This window comes from Hyperolius riggenbachi, chromosome 3 (genome assembly GCF_040937935.1).
Source record: "Hyperolius riggenbachi isolate aHypRig1 chromosome 3, aHypRig1.pri, whole genome shotgun sequence".
In the NCBI taxonomy this organism is placed as follows: Eukaryota; Metazoa; Chordata; class Amphibia; order Anura; family Hyperoliidae; genus Hyperolius; species Hyperolius riggenbachi.
This window is the reverse complement of record NC_090648.1, coordinates 34,695,235-34,721,111: the sequence shown is the minus strand read 5'-3', so window position 1 is coordinate 34,721,111 and position 25,877 is coordinate 34,695,235. Positions and strand designations below refer to the sequence as shown.

Below are 25,877 nucleotides of genomic sequence, written 5' to 3'. Positions count from 1 at the left end.
TACTGATTTAGTGAATGCTATAATCTTTGTGAACTGCAATTTCTTGACATTTCCTGAGGTATTTACTGCACAAGTCGCTAATTTACCTCACCAGTCGGTTATTTTACTTTTGAGTGTGGTGATAGGCTTAGTGAACTGGCATTTGGAAAGGTGATCGGTAAAATCAGCTGTTTTCTGCATTACCAAATCCGGCAAGGCTTAGTGAATTGAAGCCAATGTCTGGATATTTGAAATTACCCATAACTATGACCCCATGTGTGCTTTCACCTTGTTCAGTCTTGCTGCATCAATTCTATTTCTTCTATGTTGCTTATGTGCGGAGATTTATCCTATAAAGAAACAACAGCGCTTGGACCAAGCTGAAAAACCTCGGGTGGGTTACAGTATAAGGCCTGGTACACACCATACAATTTCCCATCAGATTGACGGTCGAATCGATTATTTCCAACAGGTCCAATTTGATTTCCAATTCTTTTTCTGATCGATTTTCCAATCACTGCTATGCAAGATGGATCAGAAAACACGATTGGAAATCAGATTGGACATGTCAGAAATAATTGATTCGACCCGTCTATCTGATGGGAAAGTGCATGGTGTGTACCAGGCATAAGGTTGTGAGCAGCAAGACAATAATCAGTCCTTCACTAGTCCAAAAGTTCCATAAAAGTCAAGCCACGGGCAGCATGATGCGCCAGAAATCACTGAAACAACAAGGAAAACATAAATGCGCTAACATGGCATGGCTTTAATGGAAAAGCACACACACATTTACAATGGCCCCTATCGTATGGAAAGTGGAGTATGCACAGGATGGAGGTGATCAAACTGGGACTCACGCTGTAACCAGTGGCAACAGACAACCCCTGCTCATAAGCCAGTACGTCAGCTGCTGGCTGAGTCCCACCACTCAAATGGAGGTCACGTTTCACCACGCGTTTCGGGGGCCGCCTTCTTCGTCAGGTGAAACCGCTGACGCAGCTAAATCAATATATACGGAGCTACATTTACGGCGTATGTATATGTACGCTGCCGGTAAGCTGGCCGCAGGGTAGGCCGAATGACGGCTCACCCTGCTAACTCTTAAATCCCCGGTGGAGTTAAAAACTATTCCCCCTCCGAGTCGTAGCAACTCAGAGGGAGGAGTAATTTGGGGTCCGGAACCCCGAATTACCTATACGCGCCCCACACAATATAAAATTACGGCTATGGCAGCGTTGAAACCACCTGCTTTGCCATTTACGTAAGCTCCTGTGTTGTGGCTCGGAGTAGTGCCATCTCTTGGCTTAAAAAAAAATTACAGCAATTACAGCTTTATATTAAGTTTAGCTAAAATGCATCGCACGTGTACATAAAAACACAGATGTAAGCTAATGCTTAAAAGTCAGAATGTCCCAACACATTGTCTGTTTAATCCGATTTCCTTGAAACCCGTATCAGGTGGGTTCCAATGCATAGATCTGCCCCTTGCAGAAAATGTCCCTGGCCTTTTCTATATCAGATTCAAAAAAGGTAGAGGCCTTTTTCTGCAAGGTTGCAAGGCTACACACTGGTACCCGGCTGATATGGGGCTCTGGTAAATCTTATTATATAGACAACATAGTGGGGCATACACATTGACAATGACAGGCCGGGATGGCTGGCTCCTGGCCAGGAGCATCTTGTTCCCAAAAGCAAATGGCATCTTAAAGAGAACCGAGGTGGGGGACATAAAACGTAATAAAATCTATGCTACCTGACCTGGGGGGCTGGGCGGATCAGGTAGTCGCCATCACCGGCGCTCTTGTGGCCCGCATCGAGTTACCTTCACTTTCACACCTCTGGGGTCATAACGCTGGAAGCAGAGCAAGCTGCTCTCTCAGCGTGCAGGGAGGCGGGGGAGCGGCAGGGGGCATGGCCAGGGAGAGACAGCTGCCCAATGGCAGCTGGGGAAAGCCTGCAAGAACACCCCCTGTGGGCATTTTGAGCAGGGAATCCCTCTCCTCCTTTCCCCTCGAGATTAGCGACAATGATTGGCACCAATTTCAGGCGGGGGGAGGGGTGGGGATATAGCATGGCAAGGGGGGGGGGGGGGTTGGCAAAGAGCGGCATTGGGGGGACACAGAGGCATGTCATGAGACAGGGAACATGCCTCTGTCTCCCATCTGCCCCCTGCCACACCGCCTGTGATGAAATGCCTTTGGCAGTGATGAAATGCCTTTTAGGTTACATACTTTCAATCAACAAGATTGTTATATGCAAATTAGAGTCGAGTCAGTGGAATCCTAAACTGAGGACCCTGGATCCTAGCACACAATTCTGGCTGTGAAACACTATGTAAAGTTGGACGCACTTTGCAGGGCACTGGCTTTCTGTGGCCACCAGAATACTGAGACGTACATTGGTTTGCCCAGCATTTGAAGGACACACTGTGGGGAACACTGGGAAGCTGGGACACCCTTTGTGAGGACACTAAGCAGTTGCAACATACTATCAGTTAGGGACACTAGACAGCGGTGACGTTCAGTGCTGCCCCTCTCACTTCCCGCCTCTCATTGTTGGCCCAGAGTGAGAGTTCCCAGGCCAGAAACGGCGCAATGTCAGCAATGTCAATTCACCAGCATGATGAGCCATGACAGGTTCCCTTTAAGCCGTCACACGGTCCTGACGGATAATCAGTGCGAGCGATGAGTGATGAGCTAATTGCTCATGAAGCTCAGATAACAGCTCTCGCTAGGGGCCATGGCTCGCTGAGCATGGATTCCTGGCAGGAACAATGCGCGGTCACGTGAGATCGGTTAGCAGGTGTCAGGATGGGCACAATGCGGTTACACACAGGAATATTCGCTGGAAGCGCTCCTAGAAACTCCAATAAAGGGAATACGCAAGCCGAGCGGAGGTTTACGCGCAGTTAAAAGGAGAGCGAGGGACGTTACGCGCGGATAAGATCGCTGCTGCACAGAGGGGGCTGATGGGAGATCCGCTGTGTACGATTGTCTATCCTGCCTCCCGGCAAAAACATTTGCAGACTAATCATCTTGTGTTCCCAACATCTGCTCTGTACCGAGAAAAAAACGCAAGCCAGATGCAATGTACGCCCCCTCTACTGGCCTCGCCGCTCGCAGCGCAGAACAAACCCAGCGTCAGCACTACCAGCCGAGCGGCGCGTCTCGTATAGAGCGCGCACAACACCAACTGTCATCGCTGTCCGTCTATTGCTCGCCTATGACTGCTTACATGTCTATTATTCTATTAGCTCATAACATCTATCTATCTATCTATCTATCTGTCTCATCCCGTGCGCAAACCGCCAACTGTCATTGCTGTCTGTCTAATGCTCAGCTATGAATGTGTATCTGTGTATTATTCAGTCTGTTCGTAGCATCTGTGTCTCGTCTATATTACTGCATCAGCCTAGCCATGCAAATGTTTATCAACCTATCTATCTCATTCTGTGCAGAGTGCGCATCTCATCAACTGTCATTACTGGCTGAGTATTGCAGAGTGCGCACACCAGACAACTGTCATTGCTGTTCATCTACTGTGCAGCTATGATAGTGTACCTGTCTATTAGTCCGCTCGTAACACCTGTCTTCCTGTCTGCATTGTTCATCTGCCTATCTATGCATACTATTTATCTGTCTTTCCCATCTTGTGTGGAATGCGCAAGTAACTAACTGTCATTGCTGCCCATCTGTTACACACCTATGACTGCCTGTCTGTCTATTATATATCTGTTCATAACATCTGTCAATCTATCTGTCTGCACATCTATGTATGATATAAATGTATCCATCTGTCATCTTCATCCTTCACAGAGTGTGCACACCACCAACAGTCACTATCTATCTATCTATCTATCTATCTATCTATCTACCTACCTACCTACCAAGAGACAGATAGTATAAAGCAAACAGAGGCGCCAAAACAATAAAATAGACTAAAAAGCTTCAAATTGATATATAGAGAAGGTAGTGGTAGACTTACCGCCCCCAAGGAGACACAATGAACTATTAGCTTTGACAGTCGAGAACATTTTATTTTACACACTCCAGAAATTTGCGCAACACATTTCACAGGTATGACCCCGCTTCATCAGGCAATAAGGTAGGAGCATATAACATCTGCAGGTATGCAATACACCCAGTGCCTCTGTCAAGTATAGTTGAGTCCACCCCTGGTGGAGGGGCGTTACCCCCTTTTTTCCTTATCTACGGAGAGTGACTTCTTAATCCTGAGTGGGGACAGGTCTAATCTCCCCACCTGCATTTACAGTGATTGTCTTTGAGGTGACCCAGCTTTGTGAGTATTACTTAGTTACTATACATATTTCAACATTTACAGTACTTACTGCACTATATTGGGCTCTCGGTGTCCCGTTTTTATAGAAGAGACAGATCTTTCTCTGATCGAGTAGAAGTCTAGTGGCTGTCCATACACAGGGGGCAGTTTTCCCCATCATTTTCAACATGAAATCTCTTGGGAATCGGCCTCGTGACTCAGATCCGTCCTACCTGATCGCCCCTGGAACGTAAATATCCCCCCCACCTGTGCCTTGTAATGTGACCTGTCCAGCTGCACTGACTCCCGGTCTCCTCTGCTGTCTCCCCTATGGTGGCGTATGTACCACGTCCACGTGGCACTTGGCAGCACTCAGGGGGAAACAGCAGACAAGGCCAGGAATTGCTGCAGCTGGACAGGTCAGATTTACAATGCACAGGCACCAGGTGGGGACATTTACATTTGGGGGGGGGGGGGGGGGTCAGGATCCATCCTGTTCGTCAGGTGTCACAATATTGCTCATTGTTACCGTTGTGCACCTGATTGACCACATCAGACCGAGATTTACCAGCTTGCTTGATCGGTATATTGGTCAAGCACACTTGTTACGGCACTGATTTTTATCTAATTCGATAAAATTATCAAATCGGATGTCTCATCGGGCCTCAATATCAATAGATATGTGGCCAGTCTGACTGTCTCTTTGTCTGTCTCTGGTTGCTGGCTCTGTCTGTCTCTCAGTCCAGGTGGCTGAATGGTTGGCTGTCTCTGGTTGCTGGATAGTTGGCTGCCTCCAGTGCTTGCCCTGACACACGCTGTCTCTGGTTGCTGGATAGTTGGCTGTCTCCTGTGCTTGCCCTGACACACGCTGTCTCTGGTTGCTGGCTGGCTGTCTCTGGTTGCTGGATAGTTGGCTGTCTCCTGTGCTTGCCCTGACACACGCTGTCTCTGGTTGCTGGCTCTGTCTGTCTCTGGTTGCTGGATAGTTGGCTGTCTCCTGTGCTTGCCCTGACACATGCTGTCTCTGGTTGCTGGCTAGCTGTCTCTGGTTGCTGGATAGTTGGCTGTCTCCAGTGCTTGCCCTGACACACGCTGCCTCTGGTTGCTGGATAGTTGGCTGTCTCCTGTGCTTGCCCTGACACATGCTGTCTCTGGTTGCTGGCTGGCTGTCTCTGGTTGCTGGATAGTTGGCTGTCTCCTGTGCTTGCCCTGACACATGCTGTCTCTAGTTGCTGGCTGGCTGCCTCTGGTTGCTGGATAGTTGGCTGTCTCCTGTGCTTGCCCTGACACACGCTGTCTCTGGTTGCTGGGTGGCTGTCTCTGGTTGCTGGATAGTTGGCTGTCTCCTGTGCTTGCCCTGACACACGCTGTCTCTGGTTGCTGGATAGTTGGCTGTCTCCTGTGCTTGCCCTGACACATGCTGTCTCTGGTTGCTGGCTGGCTGTCTCTGGTTGCTGGATAGTTGGCTGTCTCTGGTTGCTGGATAGTTGGCTGCCTCCAGTGCTTGCCCTGACACACGCTGTCTCTGGTTGCTGGATAGTTGGCTGTCTCCTGTGCTTGCCCTGACACATGCTGTCTCTGGTTGCTGGCTGGCTGTCTCTGGTTGCTGGATAGTTGGCTGTCTCCTGTGCTTGCCCTGACACACGCTGTCTCTGATTATGGATAGTTGGTTGTCTCCTGTGCTTGCCCTGACACACGCTGTCTCTGGTTGCTGGATAGTTGGCTGTCTCCAGTGCTTGCCCTGACACGCGCTGTCTCTAGTTGCTGGCTGGCTGCCTCTGGTTGCTGGATAGTTGGCTGTCTACTGTGCTTGCCCTGACACATGCTGTCTCTGGTTGCTGGCTGGCTGTCTCTGGTTGCTGAATAGTTGGCTGTCTCCTGTGCTTGCCCTGACACACGCTGTCTCTGGTTGCTGGATAGTTGGTTGTCTCCAGTGCTTGCCCTGACACACGCTGTCTCTGGTTGCTGGATAGTTGGTTGTCTCCAGTGCTTGCCCTGACACACGCTGTCTCTGGTTGCTGGATAGTTGGCTGTCTCCTGTGCTTGCCCTGACACATGCTGTCTCTGGTTGCTGGATAGTTGGCTGTCTCCAGTGCTTGCCCTGACACACGCTGTCTCTGGTTGCTGGATAGTTGGCTGTCTCCTGTGCTTGCCCTGACACAGGCTGTCTCTGGTTGCTGGATAGTTGGCTGTCTCCAGTGCTTGCCCTGACACAAGCTGTCTCGAGTTGCTGGCTGTCTGCCTCTGGTTGCTGGATAGTTGGCTGTCTCCAGTGCTTGCGCTGACACAAGCGGTCTCTGGTTGCTGGATAGTTGGCTGTCTTCTGTGCTTGCCCTGACACAGGCTGTCTCTGGTTGCTGGATAGTTGGCTGTCTCCAGTGCTTGCGCTGACACAAGCTGTCTCTGGTTGCTGGCTGTCTGTCTCTGGTTGCTGGATAGTTGGCTGTCTCCAGTGCTTGCCCTGACACAAGCTGTCTCTGGTTGCTGGCTTCCTGTCTCTGGTTGCTGGATAGTTGGCTGTCTCCTGTGCTTGCCCTGACACAGGCTGTCTCTGGTTGCTGGATAGTTGGCTGTCTCCAGTGCTTGCCCTGACACACGCTGCCTCTGGTTGATGGATAGTTGGCTGTCTCCAGTGCTTTCCCTGACACACGCTGTCTCTGGTTGCTGGATAGTTGGCTGTCTCCTGTGCTTGCCCTGACACGGGTCGTCTCTGGTTGCTGGATAGTTGGCTGTCTCCTGTGCTTGCCCTGACACACGCTGTCTCTGGTTGCTGGATAGTTGGCTGTCTCCTGTGCTTGCCCTGACACACGCTGTCTCTGGTTGCTGGCTGTCTGTCTCTAGTTGCTGGATAGTTGGCTGTCTCCTGTGCTTGCCCTGACACAGGCTGTCTCTGGTTGCTGGCTGTCTGTCTCTGGTTGCTGGATAGTTGACTGTCTCCTGTGCTTGGATATGCACAGAAGGATCCGCAAACCAAATGCTGGTAAAAAAGTTGCTGTATTCTTTATTCAAAAAATTCCATGTTGCAAAGCAATAAAAACCACAGAGTTCAACTGACGCGTGTCGGGCTTACAATCTGCCCTTAGTCATAGTCCCCTTAGTCACTATGACTAAGGGCAGATTGTAAGCCCGACACGCGTCAGTTGAACTCTGTGGTTTTTATTGCTTTGCAACATGGAATTTTTTGAATAAAGAATACAGCAACTTTTTTACCAGCATTTGGTTTGCGGATCCTTCTGTGCATATCTGTGGACTGGCTTGGCTCCTTTGATTCTGCACCTGCTGGTTAATTCTTAGGGGGTAGAGCGTTCTGAACCTTCATATTGCTCCTGTGCTTGCCCTGACACAGGCTGTCTCTGGTTGCTGGCTCTGTCTGTCTCTGGTTGCTGGATAGTTGGCTGTCTCCAGTGCTTGCCCTGACACACGCTGTCTCTGGTTGCTGGATAGTTGGCTGTCTCCTGTGCTTGCCCTGACACACGCTGTCTCTGGTTGCTGGATAGTTAGCTGTCTCCTGTGCTTGCCCTGACACAGGCTGTCTCTGGTTGCTGGCTCTGTCTGTCTCTGGTTGCTGGATAGTTGGCTGTCTCCAGTGCTTGCCCTGACACACGCTGTCTCTGGTTGCTGGATAGTTGGCTGTCTCCTGTGCTTGCCCTGACACACGCTTTCTCTGGTTGCTGGATAGTTAGCTGTCTCCTGTGCTTGCCCTGACACAGGCTGTCTCTGGTTGCTGGCTCTGTCTGTCTCTGGTTGCTGGATAGTTGGCTGTCTCCAGTGCTTGCCCTGACACACGCTGTCTCTGGTTGCTGGATAGTTGGCTGTCTCCTGTGCTTGCCCTGACACACGCTGTCTCTGGTTGCTGGATAGTTAGCTGTCTCCTGTGCTTGCCCTGACACAGGCTGTCTCTGGTTGCTGGCTCTGTCTGTCTCTGGTTGCTGGATAGTTGGCTGTCTCCAGTGCTTGCCCTGACACACGCTGTCTCTGGTTGCTGGATAGTTGGCTGTCTCCTGTGCTTGCCCTGACACATGCAGTCTCTGGTTGCTGGCTCTGTCTCTGGTTGCTGGATAGTTGGCTGTCTCCTGTGCTTGCCCTGACACATGCTTCCTCCAGCAGGCTGTATGGGAAGGGAATGTTCTCTTTGCTATACACAAGATGATGTGTTTCTGCCTCTGACTGTGCAGAAAACATCACAAGTAATATATATACAGATTAGCTCTCCAGGAAATTGTCTGGCCAGTAATGCTTTCCTCACTGTAAATACATTTCTATTCTCTTTTAAGCTGTTTAAAGCGGTTGTTGAATAAAATATTGACGTTTGATTCTCCGCTAGTGTGCTTTGTCGGCAAAATCTCCCGCAAGGGGCACATTTTGGTGGGCTGATAGGGGTCACAGATAACCTCTTTCCAGATCACCAGAAGAAAAGTAAAGTGGCATGGATGGGGCGACACTGGGGCACACTGGGGGTCTGTCCCCTGCTGGGAATCACTGCACCCCCCCCCCCTCCCCACACACACACACACACTCAATAACATACAATTAACTGTTTACAGGCTCCAGTAGCATACAGTGAACAGGATAGGGTCTTTAAAACACTCTCCATGTCTATACAGGCTTTAAGAAAACAAAGGGTCTTGTCTATTTTCCATAAATACCTCACAATCCTTGCAAGATCTCTTGTCATTAAAGGAACACTATCAAATTAATTGTTCTAAAATTACAATGTACAAATAATGTCTAAGTAGCGGTGTAAAGATTTTCCTACTTTTCATGTTAAATATCAGAGGCAAAAGCTGTAATTCACTGTGTGTAGATTTTAGCTACATTTGGAATGTCTCATTTGCAAAAGTATGAATCTCTGCAGTCTGACATGCTAAGAACAGTGTGATATTGAAGCAGAGTTATATGAAATGCTTCTAGTGTACTATTACAAATGTTTATGTTGCACATAAGATACATTTCCTGTGCTCTCTTCAGACAGCTCTCTGAGAGCTTTCTCTCACACAGAGTTAACAGATGTATTGTGAGGGAATACCCCTCTCCTCATGGTTCACTTAGCATCAGTTTTGGCGACACTGAAGTGTGAAAGGAATTAGAGAACAGTAAACAAAGAGATAAGTATTCAAATGTATACACCAGGGCCTCTAGACACCAGGGAACTGTATAGGGGAGGGGCCTCTAGACACCAGGAAGCTGTATAGGGGAGGGAGGGGCCTCTAGACACCAAGGAGCTGTATAGGGGAGCAAGAGGACCACTGGACACCAGGGAGCTGTATAGGGGAGGGAGAGGACCACTGGACACCAGGGAGCTGTATAGGGGAGGGAGAGGACAACTAGACACCAGGGAACTGTATGGGGAGGGGCCACTAGACACCAGGTAACTGTATAGGGGAGGGAGGACCACTGGACACCAGGGAGCTGTATAGGGGAGGTAGAGGACAACTAGACACCAGGAAACTGTATAGCGGTTGGAGGTGAGCCACTAGACACCAGGGAACTTTATAAGGGAGGAAGGTGGCCAGTAGACATTGAGGTTGGCCCGTGACTTGGTCCCAGTGCACAATTTCGGCCCACTTTGTATTTGAGTTTGATACCCCTGCCTTAAAGTGACCCTGAGGCAAGCTTTACAAAAACAGTCTGATACTCACCTAAGGAGAGGGACAGCTCTGGGTCTCATAGAGCCTTCCTGCTCCTCTCTCTGTGCCATCAGCCCCCCCGCAGTGAAAGTATTCGCACAGACAGCACTTTAACCACTTGAGGACCGTAGGCTTATACCTCCCTAGTGGCCAGGCTATTTTTTTACAATTTAGGCCACTGCAGCTTTAAGGGCTCGCTGCGCGGCCATACAACTCAGCACACAAGTGATTCCGGCCCCCACCCTTTTCTGCCCACCAACAGAGATTTCTGTTGGTAGGCTGTGATCGCTCCTGCTAGGTTTGTTTATTTATTTACATATATTTATTTGTTGTTGTTTTTTAAATAAATGTACCCTTTTTTTTATTAATTTTCTTTTAGTCCCTCTCTCCCTTCCCCCGCCAGCCAATCACAGGGATTGGCTGGCATAAGCATCAGCCTATGACATCTGATGGCTTCTGTGCCTCCCATGGGGACAGTTGTGTAACATGGCTGTCCCCAGTACATCGCTGCCGTAGATAGCAGCGCTGTACAGTGTAAATAGACGGCGGTTTCGCAGTATAAAAGTCTGATGCAAGCGGAGATGTGCGTGCATCTGTGCGTGTGATCTCCTGCAAAACCCCGCCCCAGGACTTCACGCCAATTGGTGTGGAGCGGTCAGCAAGCAGTTAAAGTGGGATTGTACTCAAAATGATTTTTTTTTGCTTTCAAACATTATACACAGTAAAAAACCAATACATAAACCACTATAACAGCCCGTTCACACTTACTTACTTAAATGTTAGGGATGTTTTTTTAACCTCCGTTCAGCACAGAAGCAGATGCTATGTTAAAAATAGAATCCTCTTCCACTTGTAAAACAAAAACAAATCAATGTGCTGCTGGTAAGCGGAGCACAGACTCCAATCTGTGTAAATATTACCAAAACGGCCGGTAAAATGTATGCCATGAAAGCCTATGATAACGGGCAGCGTCCATTCTCATTAGGCTAGTCGCCGCATCCACTTCCATCGCCACCACGACGAAATACTCACGTGTCCTGCTGCCGATCGTCGCTGCTCCATCCCTGCACACAGCCTGGTGGCCGGCAGCAGCATGAGGATCTCCAATAGGTTGCAAAGACCAATGGGAACCCACATCAACAGGGAGAACTCTCATTGGTTGATGGTGGACCAATAAAAAAAATCTCCTTGTTGCCAGGGAGAACTGGTCTATTACATCCTATGGAAACCTCATCCTCCTGTTGGCATCTGGGCTGAGTACAGAGGGATTGACTGGACAGCGAAACACGTGACTGGATATCCAAGCGAAGCAGACAGCGCAGATTGCTTCAAGCAAATGCAAAATGGACGGAATGCATCCGCGCACATGGATGCGCTTACAGTGCCCGTATTGCATGCTCTCAAGTGTGACCCGGCCTTCGAGGCCCATACACACCCCTGACTAAGACGTATGTACAGCGGCCGACCCTCTACCTGTGAGCGATCCACCCGGTGCATCAACTCACCCCCCGCGATGGCCGATCGCACTGTCTGCGCTCCTCCCCCGCCCGCCGTGGTGTGAACTAACAGCAAGCGGCATCCCTACACGATATAATGAAATGATCCGATTTTACAGCAATTTGATAAATATGATCGGATCTCCCCAAAAAAATCGAAAGCTTTTTTTCATTCGACTGAAAAAAATCTGACCGGATTTCAAGTTTTTTCCGATTTTTATCGATCCGGAATGCTGGAAACTTTTCTTTAATTTTTCTAAAGATTGTATGGTGTGTGTTAGATTATTGATTTATTAATATGCACACCCTAACAATTTTCTCAGAGTTTCCAATCAGTTTTATCATGATTGGGGAAAAATTTAACATATATGTGTGTGGTACATTGGTCCGATTTTTGAAATGTTACAACCAGTCAGAAAAATTGATTGCAATTCTTGAATTGAACAGATATTTAAAAAATTGTATGGTGTGTGGCCACCTTTAGGGCCCTTTTCCACTAGCAATCGCTAGCGTTCGCGCTAAACGCTAGAGATTGCAATTCAGAAAAATCCAAAATTTCCCGGCAATTTCCTGACGTTTGCGATCACAATTTTGCTATGCTATGCACTGCATAGCAAAATCGCTGCAAAAATCGTTCCGCGGCGCGATTCCGTTTTAGTAAAAAACGAATCGCGGTAGTGGAAATTACCTACCACGATTCCTATGTTATTTAGCAAACCGTAGCAATTTTAAAAATCGCTAGCGATTTGCGATTTTGTGATTCAGCAATTGCAAACGCTCTAGTGGAAAAGGGCCAGTGACAGTGAAGCATACGTTTTATTGCCTATACGTGGCACAACGCAGGCATACCATGCGGTGATGAGTTTCTGCTCCGTTGCATTCCTGCATTTACAGGGAATGCAACATGGCGCCCTCTGTGAACTTAGCCTGAGTGTTAACCCTTCCAGTACCTCTGAAACCTCTTCAATTGTTTTAGTTGTTCATTTTATGCTAGGTGTAATGCTTGTCCTCGCATTGTTTTTGTTTGTGTTTGTTAAAGAGACTCCGTAACAAAAATTGCATCCTGTTTTTTATCATCCTACAACTTCCAAAAGCTATTCTAATGTGTTCTGGCTTACTGCAGCACTTTCTGCTATCACAGTCTCTGTAATAAATCAACTTATCTCTCTCTTGTCAGACTTGTCAGCCTGTGTCTGGAAGGCTGCCAAGTTCTTCAGTGTTGTGGTTCTGCTATGAATTCCCCCTTCCAGGCCCCTCTATGCACACTGCCTGTGTATTATTTAGATTAGTACAGCTTCTCTCTGCTCTATTATCTTTTACAAGCTGGATAAATCCTCCTCTGAGCTGGCTGGGCTTTCACATACTGAGGAATTACATACAGGCACAGCTGTCTGCACTCTGCAGGAAGAAACAGCCTGACACTTCAGTGGAAGATAGCTGCAGGGGGAAAGAAACACACAAATGATCTCTTGAGATTAAAAAGAAAGGCTGTATACAGCCTGCTTGTGTATGGATGTATTTTCTATGTGTGGACATACTGTACATCAACCTACTTCCTGTTTTGGTGGCCATTTTGTTTGTTTATAAACAAACTTCTTAAAACTGTTTTTAACCACTTTTAATGCGGCAAGGAGCGGCGAAATTGTGACAGAGGGTAATAGGAGATGTCCCCTAACGCACTGGTATGTTTACTTTTGTGCGATTTTAACAATACAGATTCTCTTTAAGCAACTGCCAAGACAAATTCCTTGTAGGTGCAAACTTACTTGGCGAAATAAATTGATTCTGATTCAAACCAGAATCACCAAATTAAAGTGACACTGAAGTGAAAAACAGCTTATGATATAATGAATTGTATGTGTAGTACAGATAATTAATAGAGCATTAGTAGTAAAGAAAACAGATTTTTATTTTCAGTTATGTAGCATTTTTGTTATAACATTGCATCATTCTGTCATATTTGCAGTTTACAAACCACACTCTGTGTGTTAAACTATAAAACAGAGCAGAGCTGATGCGCCTTTGAACTCCCCTGCAGGAAACCCTAATCTGAAGCTGCCTCTCACTGTTTCTTTGATGTATAAGTGCTTCAGAAAATAGGACTGTCTCCCACCCAAGTTGGGTCAGAGAGCTCAGAGAAGTTCTTTTGTATAGATAACTAGTGAAGGTTTTTTTTAAATCTTCCTGTACTGGAAACAATAGGAGACTCATATCTGAGTTAGTAATATTTTATTTCTCAGCTGTACTATACATAAATTTCATTATCTCATAAGTTTATTTTCCCTTCAGATTCCCTTTAAGAGTCTCCTGAGCTCCCTCCATGGCTGTGTAGTATTCCTGCCTTAGGTTATACACTGAATGACTAATGTTCTGCTAGGCATACAACTTGCGTGTCTGAGATACGCACACCATGCTGCTATCGGGTGCCAACGGAGCTACTTGCTTCTCCGCTGTTGTATTTTGCGTGTTCTTTTACATTTGTAACTTGAATATTCACAATGATTTTGTTTTACTTGCGTGGATTTAGACTTCAATACAAAAAAAGCAGCATTCCATATTTATCGCTGAACAGCAATGGACGTGGCATGAGAAAACACTCACTGATGACCACTAGGCGAGCTGACCTTCAGCCTCCGCTCCCACGTTCTGTCTCAGTGGTCAGGCGGGTTATAGTGCCCAATCAGGGGGTGTCAGGAAGAGGAAGAGCACACTGCGGCCATGTTTGTAGGGTGGCAATTGATGGAATACAAAGGTGAAAATAAACGAATGAGGTAAACAATTGTATCTATTCTCCTAAAAATGACTTTTTGAGATAGCCCAAACTTTTATTTTATGATTAAATCTACTTTTTAAGTTTTGAATGTTTCATTGTCTCTGCTCACTGACACAGTCAGTATGCCAGAGCTAAAAATCTATGAACTACTGACCGTTTTTATCTCTTCCCTGCTCTCAGAAGCTGTTCCCTGCCAGGAGAGTGTTCTATGGATGTCATTTCTTTTAGGTTTTAACTGCTTACTTTTTTTGCTGGATTTCTTTAGCCCCAGAATGATAATGCATACTGAATGCATATTGAATCTCAATGTGTATATGGGTAACTGAGCGCAGTGCAGGTAGTATGGGCAGTATGGGGGGTGGGGCTGAGGGAAACTAGTTTATTTCCATGTTCCAGCTGTTGGGTATCCAGTCTTCATTCAGCAGCTGCCTACCTCTGTGTCCTCCGCTTGCCACTGGCCGCTCCCTCCCTGTGGGTTATGCAGCAGTGGGCAATAGAGGAAGGCTGGGTACTTAGCAGCTGGACGGTGGAGCAGTACCAATCTCCTCCATCATACTCCATTTTGTGACTTTCTTTCAACTGGCAGAGTCCCAGTGGATTGGTGTACAGCCCACGTTTTCCCATTATTTAAGAAGGGCAAAAAATCTGATCCAGGAAATTATAGAACTGTAAGCTTAGCATCAGTTGTATGCAAACTATTTGAGGGGTTACTAAGAGATACTATACATGACTTCATAGTAGAAAATAATCTTATTTCTCAGCATCAACATGGGTTTACTAAAGACAGGTCCTGTTTGACTAACATGCTCAGCTTTTATGAGGTAGTGAATGCTAATGTGGATATTGGGAATGCTGTAGATGTGATATACTTGGACTTTGCAAAGGCCTTCGACACCGTTCCCCACAGAAGTCTGGTGCAAAAGTTGAGGATGCAAGGACTGGGGAAGAGTCTGTGTGCATGGATAGGGAACTGGCTAATGGACAGAAAACAAATAGTTGTGGTCAATGGATCATACTCAAAATGGGAGACTGTTAGCAGTGGGGTCCCACAGGGGTCTGTACTGGGTCCAGTGCTCTTCAATGTATTTATTAATGACCTAGTAGATGCAGTAGTGAGCAATGTTGCTATTTTTGCAGATGATACAAAATTGTGCAGAATCATCAACTCTCAGGAAGATAGGGACATATTGCAACAGGATCTGGATAGGATGGCTATATGGGCACATAAACGACAGATTAAATTCAATGTTGAAAAATGTAAAGTCATGCATTTTAGTCGTACCAATGGTCTAGCACCATACAAAATAAATGGGATACAGTTGGGGACATCAAACTTGGAGAAGGACTTAGGAGTACTCATCGACAACAAGTTAAATAATCGTACTCAATGCCAAGCCGATGCAGCTAAAGTTAATAAAATTTTAGGATGCATTAAAAGGGAAATAAAAACTTGAGATGCTAGCATAATATTGCACCTGTTTAACTCTCTAGTAAGGCCACATCTGGAATATGGAATTCAGTTCTGGGCACCACATTACAGGAAAGATATTGCAGTCTTAGAGCAGGTGCAGAGACGAGCAACAAAATTGATACGTGGGATGGAAGGTCTCGCTTACCAAGAAAGGTTAGATAAACTGGGTTTATTTAGTCTAGAGAAAAGATGCCTAGAACATACATCCCAACTTTTTGAGATGAGAAAGAGGGACACTTAAGCCACGCCTCTGCCACGTCCCTGATCCCGCCCCATCACACCCCTCGTCATGCATATCACAAAGATTTCATAAGAAAAATATGTTGTTTTATAATTCAAACCACACTGGTCCTTTCTATCCTGGTTCATGTTCCTTCATATTAACATTTGAAAATAAGAAATATATCAATTTAAAAGATGGGAATAAAATTTAGAGCCAATTAAACACATTTTTCAGTAGGGAAATACATATATTTACATATAAAGAGGGACAAAGTCCTGAAAGAGGGACAAATGAGGAGGAAAGTGGGACAGAGGGACAGGGCTCTCAAAGAGGGACTGTCCCTCCAAAAGAGGGACAGTTGGGAGCTATGCTAGAGGGGATCTAATTAACATGTATAAATACAGCAGAGGGCAATATACAAGCTTGGCGGATGAGCTTTCTGTCCCTAGGCCTTCTCAAAGAACAAGAGGACATGATCTGCGCATGGAGAAAAAACGTTTTAGCCATTTATTTAGGAAAGGGTTCTTTACAGTAAGAGTGATTAAGATGTGGAATGCATTGCCACAGGAAGTAGTTATGGCAAATTCTATACCTGCATTTAAAGGGGGCTTAGATGCTTTCCTTGCGTTGAAAGACATCCATGGCTACAATACTAGGTAATGCCTAATGATGTTGATCCAGGGATTTTATCTGATTGCCATCTGGAGTCGGGAAGGAATCTTTTCCCTTTTGGGGCTAATTGGACCATGCCTTGTAAGGGTTTTTCGCCTTCCTCTGGATCAACAGGGATATGTGAGGGAGCAGGCTGGTGTTGTACTTTGTTCTCTGGTTCAACTCGATGGACGTATGTCTTTTTTCAACCCAAATAACTATGTAACAGTTCCACACCCTGCAGTCATCAGTGGACCAAGGAGACAAGGGGACCGGCTCAGGGAACCAGTGTGTCACCAGGACCAGTGTGTCACCAGGACCAGGACCAGTGTGTCGCCAGGACCAGCGTGTCGCCAGGACCAGCGTGTCACCAGGACCAGCGTGTCACCAGGACCAGCGTGTCGCCAGGACCAGTCTGTCGCCAGGACCAGTCTGTCGCCAGGACCAGTCTGTCGCCAGGACCAGTGTGTCGCCAGGACCAGTCTGTCGCCAGGACCAGTCTGTCGCCAGGACCAGTGTGTCGCCAGGACCAGTCTGCCGCCAGGACCAGTCTGTCGCCAGGACCAGTCTGTCGCCAGGACCAGTCTGTCCCCAGGACCAGTGTGTCACCAGGACCAGTGTGTCGCCAGGACCAGTGTGTCGCCAGGACCAGTCTGTCACCAGGACCAGTGTGTCACCAGAACCAGTGTATCCTCAGGACCAGTGTGTCGCCAGGACCAGTCTGTCGCCAGGACCAGTCTGTCACCAGGACCAGTCTGTCACCAGGACCAGTCTGTCACCAGGACCAGTGTGTCCTCAGGACCAGTGTGTCGCCAGGACCAGTGTGTCGCCAGGACCAGTCTGTCGCCAGGACCAGTGTGTCATCAGAACCAGTGTGTCAGCAGGACCAGTGTGTCGCCAGGACCAGTGTCTCGCCAGGAACAGTGTGTCACCAGGACCAGTGTGTCGCCAGGACCAGTCTGTCGCCAGGACCAGTCTGTCGCAAGGACCAGACTGTCGCCAGGACCAGTGTGTCCTCAGGACCAGTGTGTCGCCAGGACCAGTGTGTCGCCAGGACCAGTGTGTCGCCAGGACCAGTGTGTCGCCAGGACCAGTGTGTCGCCAGGACCAGCGTGTCACCAGGACCAGCGTGTCACCAGGACCAGCGTGTCGTGGTCTTCACAACTTGCTTTGTAAACACACGTGAGCACAGCATAGATCATATTTCAGCAGCTTCTGCAGAGGGGTGAGGTGTATTTCCCTTCTCAGCCACAGCCTGTCACACCAAACTGCCCTCAGCCAATCAGTGAGGAGCAGGAATGTGGGAGGGGAGACAACAAGCTTCCTTCTCCCCAGCAATGTACGAGAAAAGAGCCAGGCCGACTGAGATAAGCTTTAGTACAGCAGACACATTTATGAATATATTGGAATGCTTGCAATGCAGACTGCATGTAGACTATTTAATAAACACAGCAGTGGGTAAATGGAATTTGAGTTTATGGCTGATAAACATGTAAAAATGTGGGTCTCAGTTTCTAATCGAATGAGCAAGAATTCCTTACTGCTTTCATTTATTCACCAAACTGCTTCATGTAGTCATTGGGAGTAATTTAGATGTAACCAATCTGTATCTCCTTACCAGGTCCAAGTGTTCCTCCACGACGGGTGGTGGCAGCGATGGGACCTGTTCTGTATCTTCTCCTGTAAGAAAACCACATAGGCCCCAAATTAAATCGCTACAAAAAACAGTGTGCTGAGAGACAAGGATTGCAGGGCGGGGCTGAGAGGGGCATTTGTCCCATGACCTATGGCTAACATATGGCCATACAATTGATGTTAAAGATGAACTTTACCGAAAAATAGTGGTGGGGGGAAAAATAGATCTATGCATTGCAAAGTGAGAAGTTAAAAAAAGATGGCTCAAGAAATGATTGATACAGTCTGTGTAATTCATTCTCAGTGTTTGCTAAGCCGTGAACCTGCGGGTCATAATCCTTACTGCTGGCAGGTGAGAGAAAAAAGAGCACCAAATGCCATTATCAATAAACACACCCACTAACAATGTGATGGGCTAAAAGGTATACACGGTAAAGTCCCAGTTAACGGGAACTCTCAGCCAACCGTCATGCTTGGCGGGGGGTATGGGGGCGCTCCTTCCAACATTTGCAGAGTTGTGTGCAGCAGAAGCTACTTACTAATCCTCCGGACGCTGGTCTTATTCACTCCTGTAGCTCCCTGTGGCATCCTTGTACGGCGTCTCGGTGTGTTACCTGACCCGCATCGTGTCATGTGAACCATTAGAGCCATGAACTGAGGACAACAGAAAGGCGTTGGGAGATACAAGACCGTAGCAAACCGGCGCCTGGAGGATTCGTAAGTGATTGCCGCTATGCACACCACTCTGCCTGTCATAGGGGTGAAGGTTAGTTTTAACGCCAGTTGCTTGACTTCTGAAGCAACTGGAACGAGCATGTATCCGCGTCACGCAATCCTCGCCTGTGCTGGATAAATGAGACTGTAGAGTGTGTGTACATAAGGGTTTCGCCACAATATCAGCCACACAGACCCCCCCCCCCTCCACCTCACCCCAATAATCTACTGGAGAAAAGGTAAAGGTTTCTCATGAGAAAGGGGGTATCGACTACTGATTGGGATGATTGTTCAATAGAGATGTAGCGAACAGTTCGCCAGCGAACGGTTCCAGGCGAACGTTGGGGGTTCGCGCAGGCGAACTTTTTCTGAAGTTTGATTTGCCCCATAATGCATTATGAGGGTCAACTTTGACCCTCTGCATCACAGTCAGCAGGCACATTGTAGCCAATCAGGCTACACTCAGCCCTGGAGCCCCACCCCCCCCCCTCTTATATAAGGCAGGCTCGCTGGCCATGACACTCACTCGTGTGCCTGCTAGACAGACTAGGGACAGCTGCTGTAGACTTGTTCTCCTCAGGCCCGGCCCTAGACCATTTGCCGCCTGAGGCAAACTTTAAAGAAATTGCCGCCGCCGCCCCCCCAAGCCGTGGGTGTGGGGGGGCCGCCCGAGCTGGAGGGGATAGCGGGCAGGAAGGGGGTATTGGGCCTAGCGGCGGGGAGGGGGGGGGGGTCGGACCCCCGCCTCCCTCGACTGGGTCCCCCGTCCTCCGCTTCCCTCCAGCTTGTTACGTCGCTGGCTGGCTGCAGCTATAAGAGGCAACGGGCGGGGATCACTCACCTCTTCCTCGTTCCAGCCTGCGCTCCACTGACATCACTTCCTGCTACGCCCCCCCAGAAGTGCCGCCTGAGGCAAACGTTTCACCCCGCCTCATGGGCGGGCCGGCCCTGGTTCTCCTAGGGAAAGATTAGTTAGGCTCTTGGCTTGCTCCTGGATGATTGTTATTGCTAAAATAGAACCTCTCAACCGCTCTTTTGAGAGATAATGTTTTCCTTATGTGTTTTTTTTTTGTGTGTTGCTCACTGACATTATACAGCCCTATCTGTTGCAGCTGGACCTTGGTAATTGTTATTACTGTGCCAGCCAGGCCCTGCCTAACTATCTATACTGGGACACCTACCTATGCCTACCTAACTACTGGGGCACCTACTTACCTATACGGGGACACCTACCTACCTACCTATACTAGGGGACGTACCTATGCCTACCTACCTATACTGGGACTCCTACCTATGCCTACCTACCTATACTGGGACACCTACCTATGCCTACCTAACTACTGGGGCACCTACTTACCTATACGGGGACACCTACCTACCTACCTATACTAGGGGACCTACCTATGCCTACCTACCTATACTGGGTCTCCTACCTATGCCTAGCTAACTACTGAGGCACCTACCTACCTATACTGGGTCTCCTACCTTTGCCTAGCTAACTACTGAGGCACCTACCTACCTATACTGGGTCTCCTACCTTTGCCTAGCTAACTACCGAGGCACCTACCTACCTATACTGGGTCTCCTACCTATGCCTAGCTAACTACTGAGGCACCTACCTACCTATACTGGGTCTCCTACCTTTGCCTAGCTAACTACTGAGGCACCTACCTACCTATACTGGGTCTCCTACCTATGTCTAGCTAACTACTGGGACACCTACCTATGCCTACCTACCTATACTGGGTCTCCTACCTATGTCTAGCTAACTACTGAGGCACCTACCTATGCCTACCTATACTAGGACTCCTACCTATGCCTACCTACATACAAGAAGATAATAAGGTCGTTGCTTCATTGTGGACAGACCAAATTTGATCAGCTGGACAGTCACTGTTCTATCATTGAGCTACCACAGCACAGCGACCATATGGGCTGGAAAACTGTCACGGCCTGCACTTTGGCCATGTTGCCCATCAGTCCAGCACGGCCGTCACTACGCAAACAGCTGTTTGCGGTGCGTTACACAGTGAGTTTGGTGTGTCAGTGTGAAGCAGAACTCTAATTACGCTCCCTGATTGATGTATACTCATGCAAGATGTTTTAAAGCACTTTAGGCCTGCAATTTAGCATTCAATGTGATTTCTGCCCTTAACCATTTACCGACATCCTATCGTATTAAAACGTCATGCTTACCGCTATTAACGGCAACATGACGTTTTAATACGTCGCGCATTCCCGCCGCTGCTACCGCCGTGTGCGCGCCGCTACCGCCGCCATTACCGTCGGGATCCCCTGCTGGGTGATTGGGGAAAAAGACTGAATGGTCCTCTACCCAATCGCAGTGCCTGGAGTGAATGGACGTGACCGCGAACAGCGGCTACGTCCATTCACATAAACAGGAAATGTAACAGTTTAATAAAGTGTAAAAAAAAAAAAAAAAAAAAAAGTGAACACGTCCTATGAGTGTTCACTAGCGCCATCTTGTGGCCAAAAAGTATATTACACCTACAAAATACATACATTTTCAAGTATATACACATCATTAATAAAATTACACTTCCAACCCTCCCCCCCCAAAAAAACACTTGTAAAAAAAAAATCAGCTTAAAAAAAATAAATAAATAGTTGCTTTAGGGACTCGCCTTTTTTTATTCTATATTTTATGGGGGAAAATTAATTTTAATTTATTACATAGGGGCTTGTAATTATGGCCAGAACAAACAGAAAAATAACCACTTATATTTCAAAATAATATACTGTCACCATACATTGTGATAGGGACATAATTTAAACGGTTTAATTATCGGGACCACTGGGCAAATAAAACGTGTTTGTTTTATCCACAGGAGAATGTTTAATTTTAAAACTATAATGGCTGAACACTGAGAAATAATGATTTTTTTTTGTTTCTGTTTTTCTCATTAAAATGCATTTAGAATAAAAAAATTCTTAGCAAAATGTACTATCCACAGAAAGCCTAATTGGTGGTGAAAAAAACGAGGTATAGATCATTTTCTTGTGATAAGTAGTAATAAAGTTATTAGGGAATAAAAGGGAGGAGCGCTGACAACTGAAAATTGCTCTGGTCCGTTAGGATAAAAAGCCTTGGGGGTGAACTGGTTAAAATGTTGCTTTGTGTCAAATCCATATTTTTCCCCGGGACTTTGGGCATGTATCCCACTCCGCCATGCCCCCTCCAGGTGTTAGACCCCTTGAAACATCTTTTCCACCACTTTTGTGGCCAGCATAATTTTTTCTATTTTTCAAAGTTCGCATCCCCATTGAAGTCTATTGCGGTTCGCGAACTTTTCCGCGAACCGAACCTTCTGCGAAGGTTCGCGAATCGGGTTCGTGAACCGAAAATCGAAGGTTCGCGACATCTCTATTGTTCAATCCCTGTTAACCACTTCCGTACAGCGGTGATTGAAATCTAGGCCCTGTTTTGATGCTCTAATACCTTCTAGGGCGTAGATTTCACCTCACCGCCACAGTGAGTTCTCGTTGCTCCCGCGATCTCTGCCCGCCACAGCTTACTCTCCCTGCTGTCTCTATGACGGAAGAGCCCTGTGAGATGATTAGGAGACGATTTAATTTACTCCAGATCTTGTTATCAATGTAAGCAACTTCTATTGGCTTACATTGATCACACGATCAGGAGCCAATGAAAGAAACTCCTGATCGGCTTACAGGGCTCTGCCATCATAGAGACGGCAGAGTGGGTGGCCTGAGGCTCTGGGTGTGCAGTGTGGACGGCGGTTATGTGCGGCGATTCTTGGTATTCGGCTGTTTCTGGTACCAGCAGTTTCTGGTCCTTAAAGGATACATCCAGGCTGCAGGTGCGTAGTACAGACCTGATGACGTCGGCTAGACAACGTGACTCGCGCCGTGGAGCGCACAAGAAGCCTACTCGGAAGCCGACCTGGCGAGGTCGGCTTCTGCAGCGGAGGAGACCGGGAGACGCCGGAGCTGCGGCGAGGGCACAGGACGGCTGCCAGGGGCTGGAGGAAGCCCCAGGTAAGTGGATTTTGATTTTTCTTTTAGCTTGGACCTCTCCTTTAAGAGGGCATAGACTGCTGGTACTTAAGTGGTTAAAGTTGCTCATTAATGCAGTAGAAAACTAAAACGCTTACCTAGTTCTTCCTGATTACTTGACAGCAGACCATTCTCGGCGCCTCTGGAAGACAGCGGCAATGGATCCAAGATATTCAACGGGAGCGGCTCAGGGGATCTGCTAATAATGTCTGGTTCCGACATGTTTCATGTACTGGACAGAAACGAAAACACAAAAAGGCTTAACAAACTCGTTGGCGTTTCAGCTAGTGCCCAGCCAAGTAATGAATACAACCCAGAAGTGTAATTCTCACACCCACCACACGCTGCTACAGCAATTATAAGACATTAGATTATATTGTATTGTAATCATTCATTCTAGAAGGTTGCAACTTTATAAATTGATATTAAAAAGCACAAGTGGAGGGGAAAAAACTAACATTTAAAACATGAAATGTACATTTACAGTCGTCAGCGTTAAGTTTCACCTTTGGCTCTTAAAACTCTAAAACAATCATTTTGTCAAGATTTCTCTAATGTCTCATTACCTGAACCAGACCTCCAGACGTGTGACACCTGTAATTAGCGGCTGTTGGTTTTACCGCAGAGGTGTCAGGCTCGCTGCTATCAAACTGCAAAGCATGATGGGAGCTGGATGTTTGAAGAGACCGGGGGCCGCCACAGGTATTCTGGGCACACAGCCAGATCGGTAAATGACTGTAGGCACTGCCACAGACCACGGCAATGACTGAGTCATCTGGGCTCCGTAGCTTGGCTATTATGCTATTACGCAGAGGGGCTCAGTAAGCGACACTTATGTATCTGCATGTTGGATACCGCCAGAAATAACGTGGGGGAGGAGGGGTGAGTAGGCAGCGCCTGCGGTGGAATCAGGAAAAAACGGTGCAGGAGCCCTTATGGAAAAGAGACGCAATTTGAAGCAAAGAACAGAATTTTGCCCGCACGGCAGTGCCCGCTAGCCGGCTCCTTGATTTACCTTCTTTGCCGCAAATCATGACTCTGTGGCGGGCGAGGTTAAGGTTTGGGGGGGTCTTAGGGTTAGGCACCATGGGGGGAGGCGGTGTCTTGGGGTTAGGCACCACCAGGGGGAAGTCTTGGGGTAAGACATCCCCGGGAAGGTCTTAGGGTTAGACACCACCAGGAGGGCTTAGGCTTCACCGGTGGGGTTCTCAGGCCGGTTTCACACTGACAGCATTTTTGATGCCGTGCTATTTGACGATATACTGCGTGCCGCGACACGACAATGGTTTTAAAAAAACCTGCGTCGCCATAGACTTACATGACTTCCTGTCCATCGCACAACTTAACTGACAATGCAGATGCGCCACATCCAACAGGTTGCATCGCATCCACAGTGAAAGGCCCCATTGATTTTCATTGCCCTAGCATCACCCTGCAGTAAAAAAAGGTAACGCACCGCAATGAACATGTCCCAGTGTGAAATGGGCCTGAGGTTTAGGCACCAACAGGGGGGCTTAGAGTTAGATGCCTCCAGAGGGGTTAGGCACCACGAGGGGGGGTGTCTTAGGGTAAGGCACTACCAGGGAGGCTTAGATGCCTCCAGGGGGGTTAGGCACCACGGGGGGGGGGGGGGGGTCTTAGGATTAGGCACCACCAGGAGGGCTTAGGGTTAGATGCCTCCATGGGGGTTAGGGTTAGGCACCACGGGGTGGGGGGGTCTTAGGGTTAGGCACCACCGGGGGGGGCTCAGGGTTAGATGCCCCCAGGGAAGTTAGGCACCACAGGGGGGGGCTCAGGGTTAGGCATCGATAGAGGGAGGGTTCGGTGTGAGAGTAAGGTTAGGTTTAGCCATGGTAAAATATCGGTAATCATTACAAATATTTTACTATCGGATTCCAGCAATAGAATATCGCTAAGCTTAGCAATATTCTACTAGCGGCAACCACTTGCTCCTTTTTTTATGCATGCGCTTGAAGTTGCTTTGGTGTTTGGGTTTGGCTATTACTTAGCTGAACGCCCGGGTACCGGCAGAGGCAACAGCGGGTAAGCGGCCCCCGGAGTCTGGCTATAATGTAGCCGAACTCAGGAGAGTGGTGGAGCTAGCGGCGTGGGCGAGCAATCGGGGGTCCGGGGTTCCGCTATTATGGAGCCTAACCACAGATTGACTGTGGCACAGCATTCACTATCAGCTCAGCATAATCAATGTAAAACAATTCTATGGTCGATTGGAACAGAAAATGTAATCGATTTGTACTCTGGATTATACAATCAAATCTGAAGAGAGAAAATGCCCTAATGGACCCACTTATGGGAACAATCAATAATTACCTTCCGATTACTTTCGATCGTAAAAATAGATTTGAAAGATTGCACCTTTAGGCTTAGATTGGGGGTAGGTTAGTGTTAGGAGTAGGTGGGGAGAGGTTAGTGTTAGGGGTAGGTAGGGGAAGGTTAGTGTTAGGAGTAGGTGGGGGAGGTTGGTGTTAGGAGTAGGTGGGGGAGGTTAGTGTTAGGAGTAGGTGGGGGAGGTTGGTGTTAGGAGTAGGTGGGGAGGTTAGTGTTAGGAGTAGGTGGGGAGGTTAGTGTTAGGAGTAGGTGGTGAGAGGTTAGTGTTAGGAGTAGGTGGGGGAGGTTGGTGTTAGGAGTAGGTGGGGGAGGTTGGTGTTAGGAGTAGGTGGGGAGAGGTTAGTGTTAGAAGTACGAGGAGGAGGTTAGTGTTAGAAGTAGGTGGAGGAGGCTGGTGTTAGTAGTAGGTACGGGGAGGTTAGTGTTAGGAGTAGGTGGAGGAGGTTGGTGTTAATAGTAGGTAGGGGGAGGTTAGTGTTAGGTGTAGGTAGGGAGAGGTTAGTGTTAGTTGTAGGTGGGGGAGGTGAGTGTTAGGAGTAGGTAGGGGGAGGTTAGTGTTAGTTGTAGGTGGGGGAGGTGAGTGTTAGGAGTAGGTGGTGAGAGGTTAGTGTTAGGGGTAGGTAGGGGGAGGTTAGTGTTAGGGGTAGGT

At 47.8% G+C, this 25,877-nt stretch overlaps 1 protein-coding gene across 2 annotated transcripts in view; it reads right to left on the bottom strand.

The window, feature by feature from the left end:
* Positions 1 to 25,877, bottom strand: part of DNAH2 (dynein axonemal heavy chain 2) — a 401,787-nt gene that overhangs the window by 362,130 nt on the left and 13,780 nt on the right. For both annotated transcript variants that reach the window (XM_068273978.1, XM_068273977.1), the window contains exons 2-3: positions 22,981 to 23,114; positions 18,117 to 18,178 (exon numbers count right to left, since the gene is read on the bottom strand). In XM_068273978.1, coding sequence (XP_068130079.1) covers positions 18,117 to 18,178; positions 22,981 to 23,104 — 186 coding nt within the window. In that variant the 5' untranslated portion in view covers positions 23,105 to 23,114. The remainder of the gene's footprint in view (positions 1 to 18,116; positions 18,179 to 22,980; positions 23,115 to 25,877) is intronic.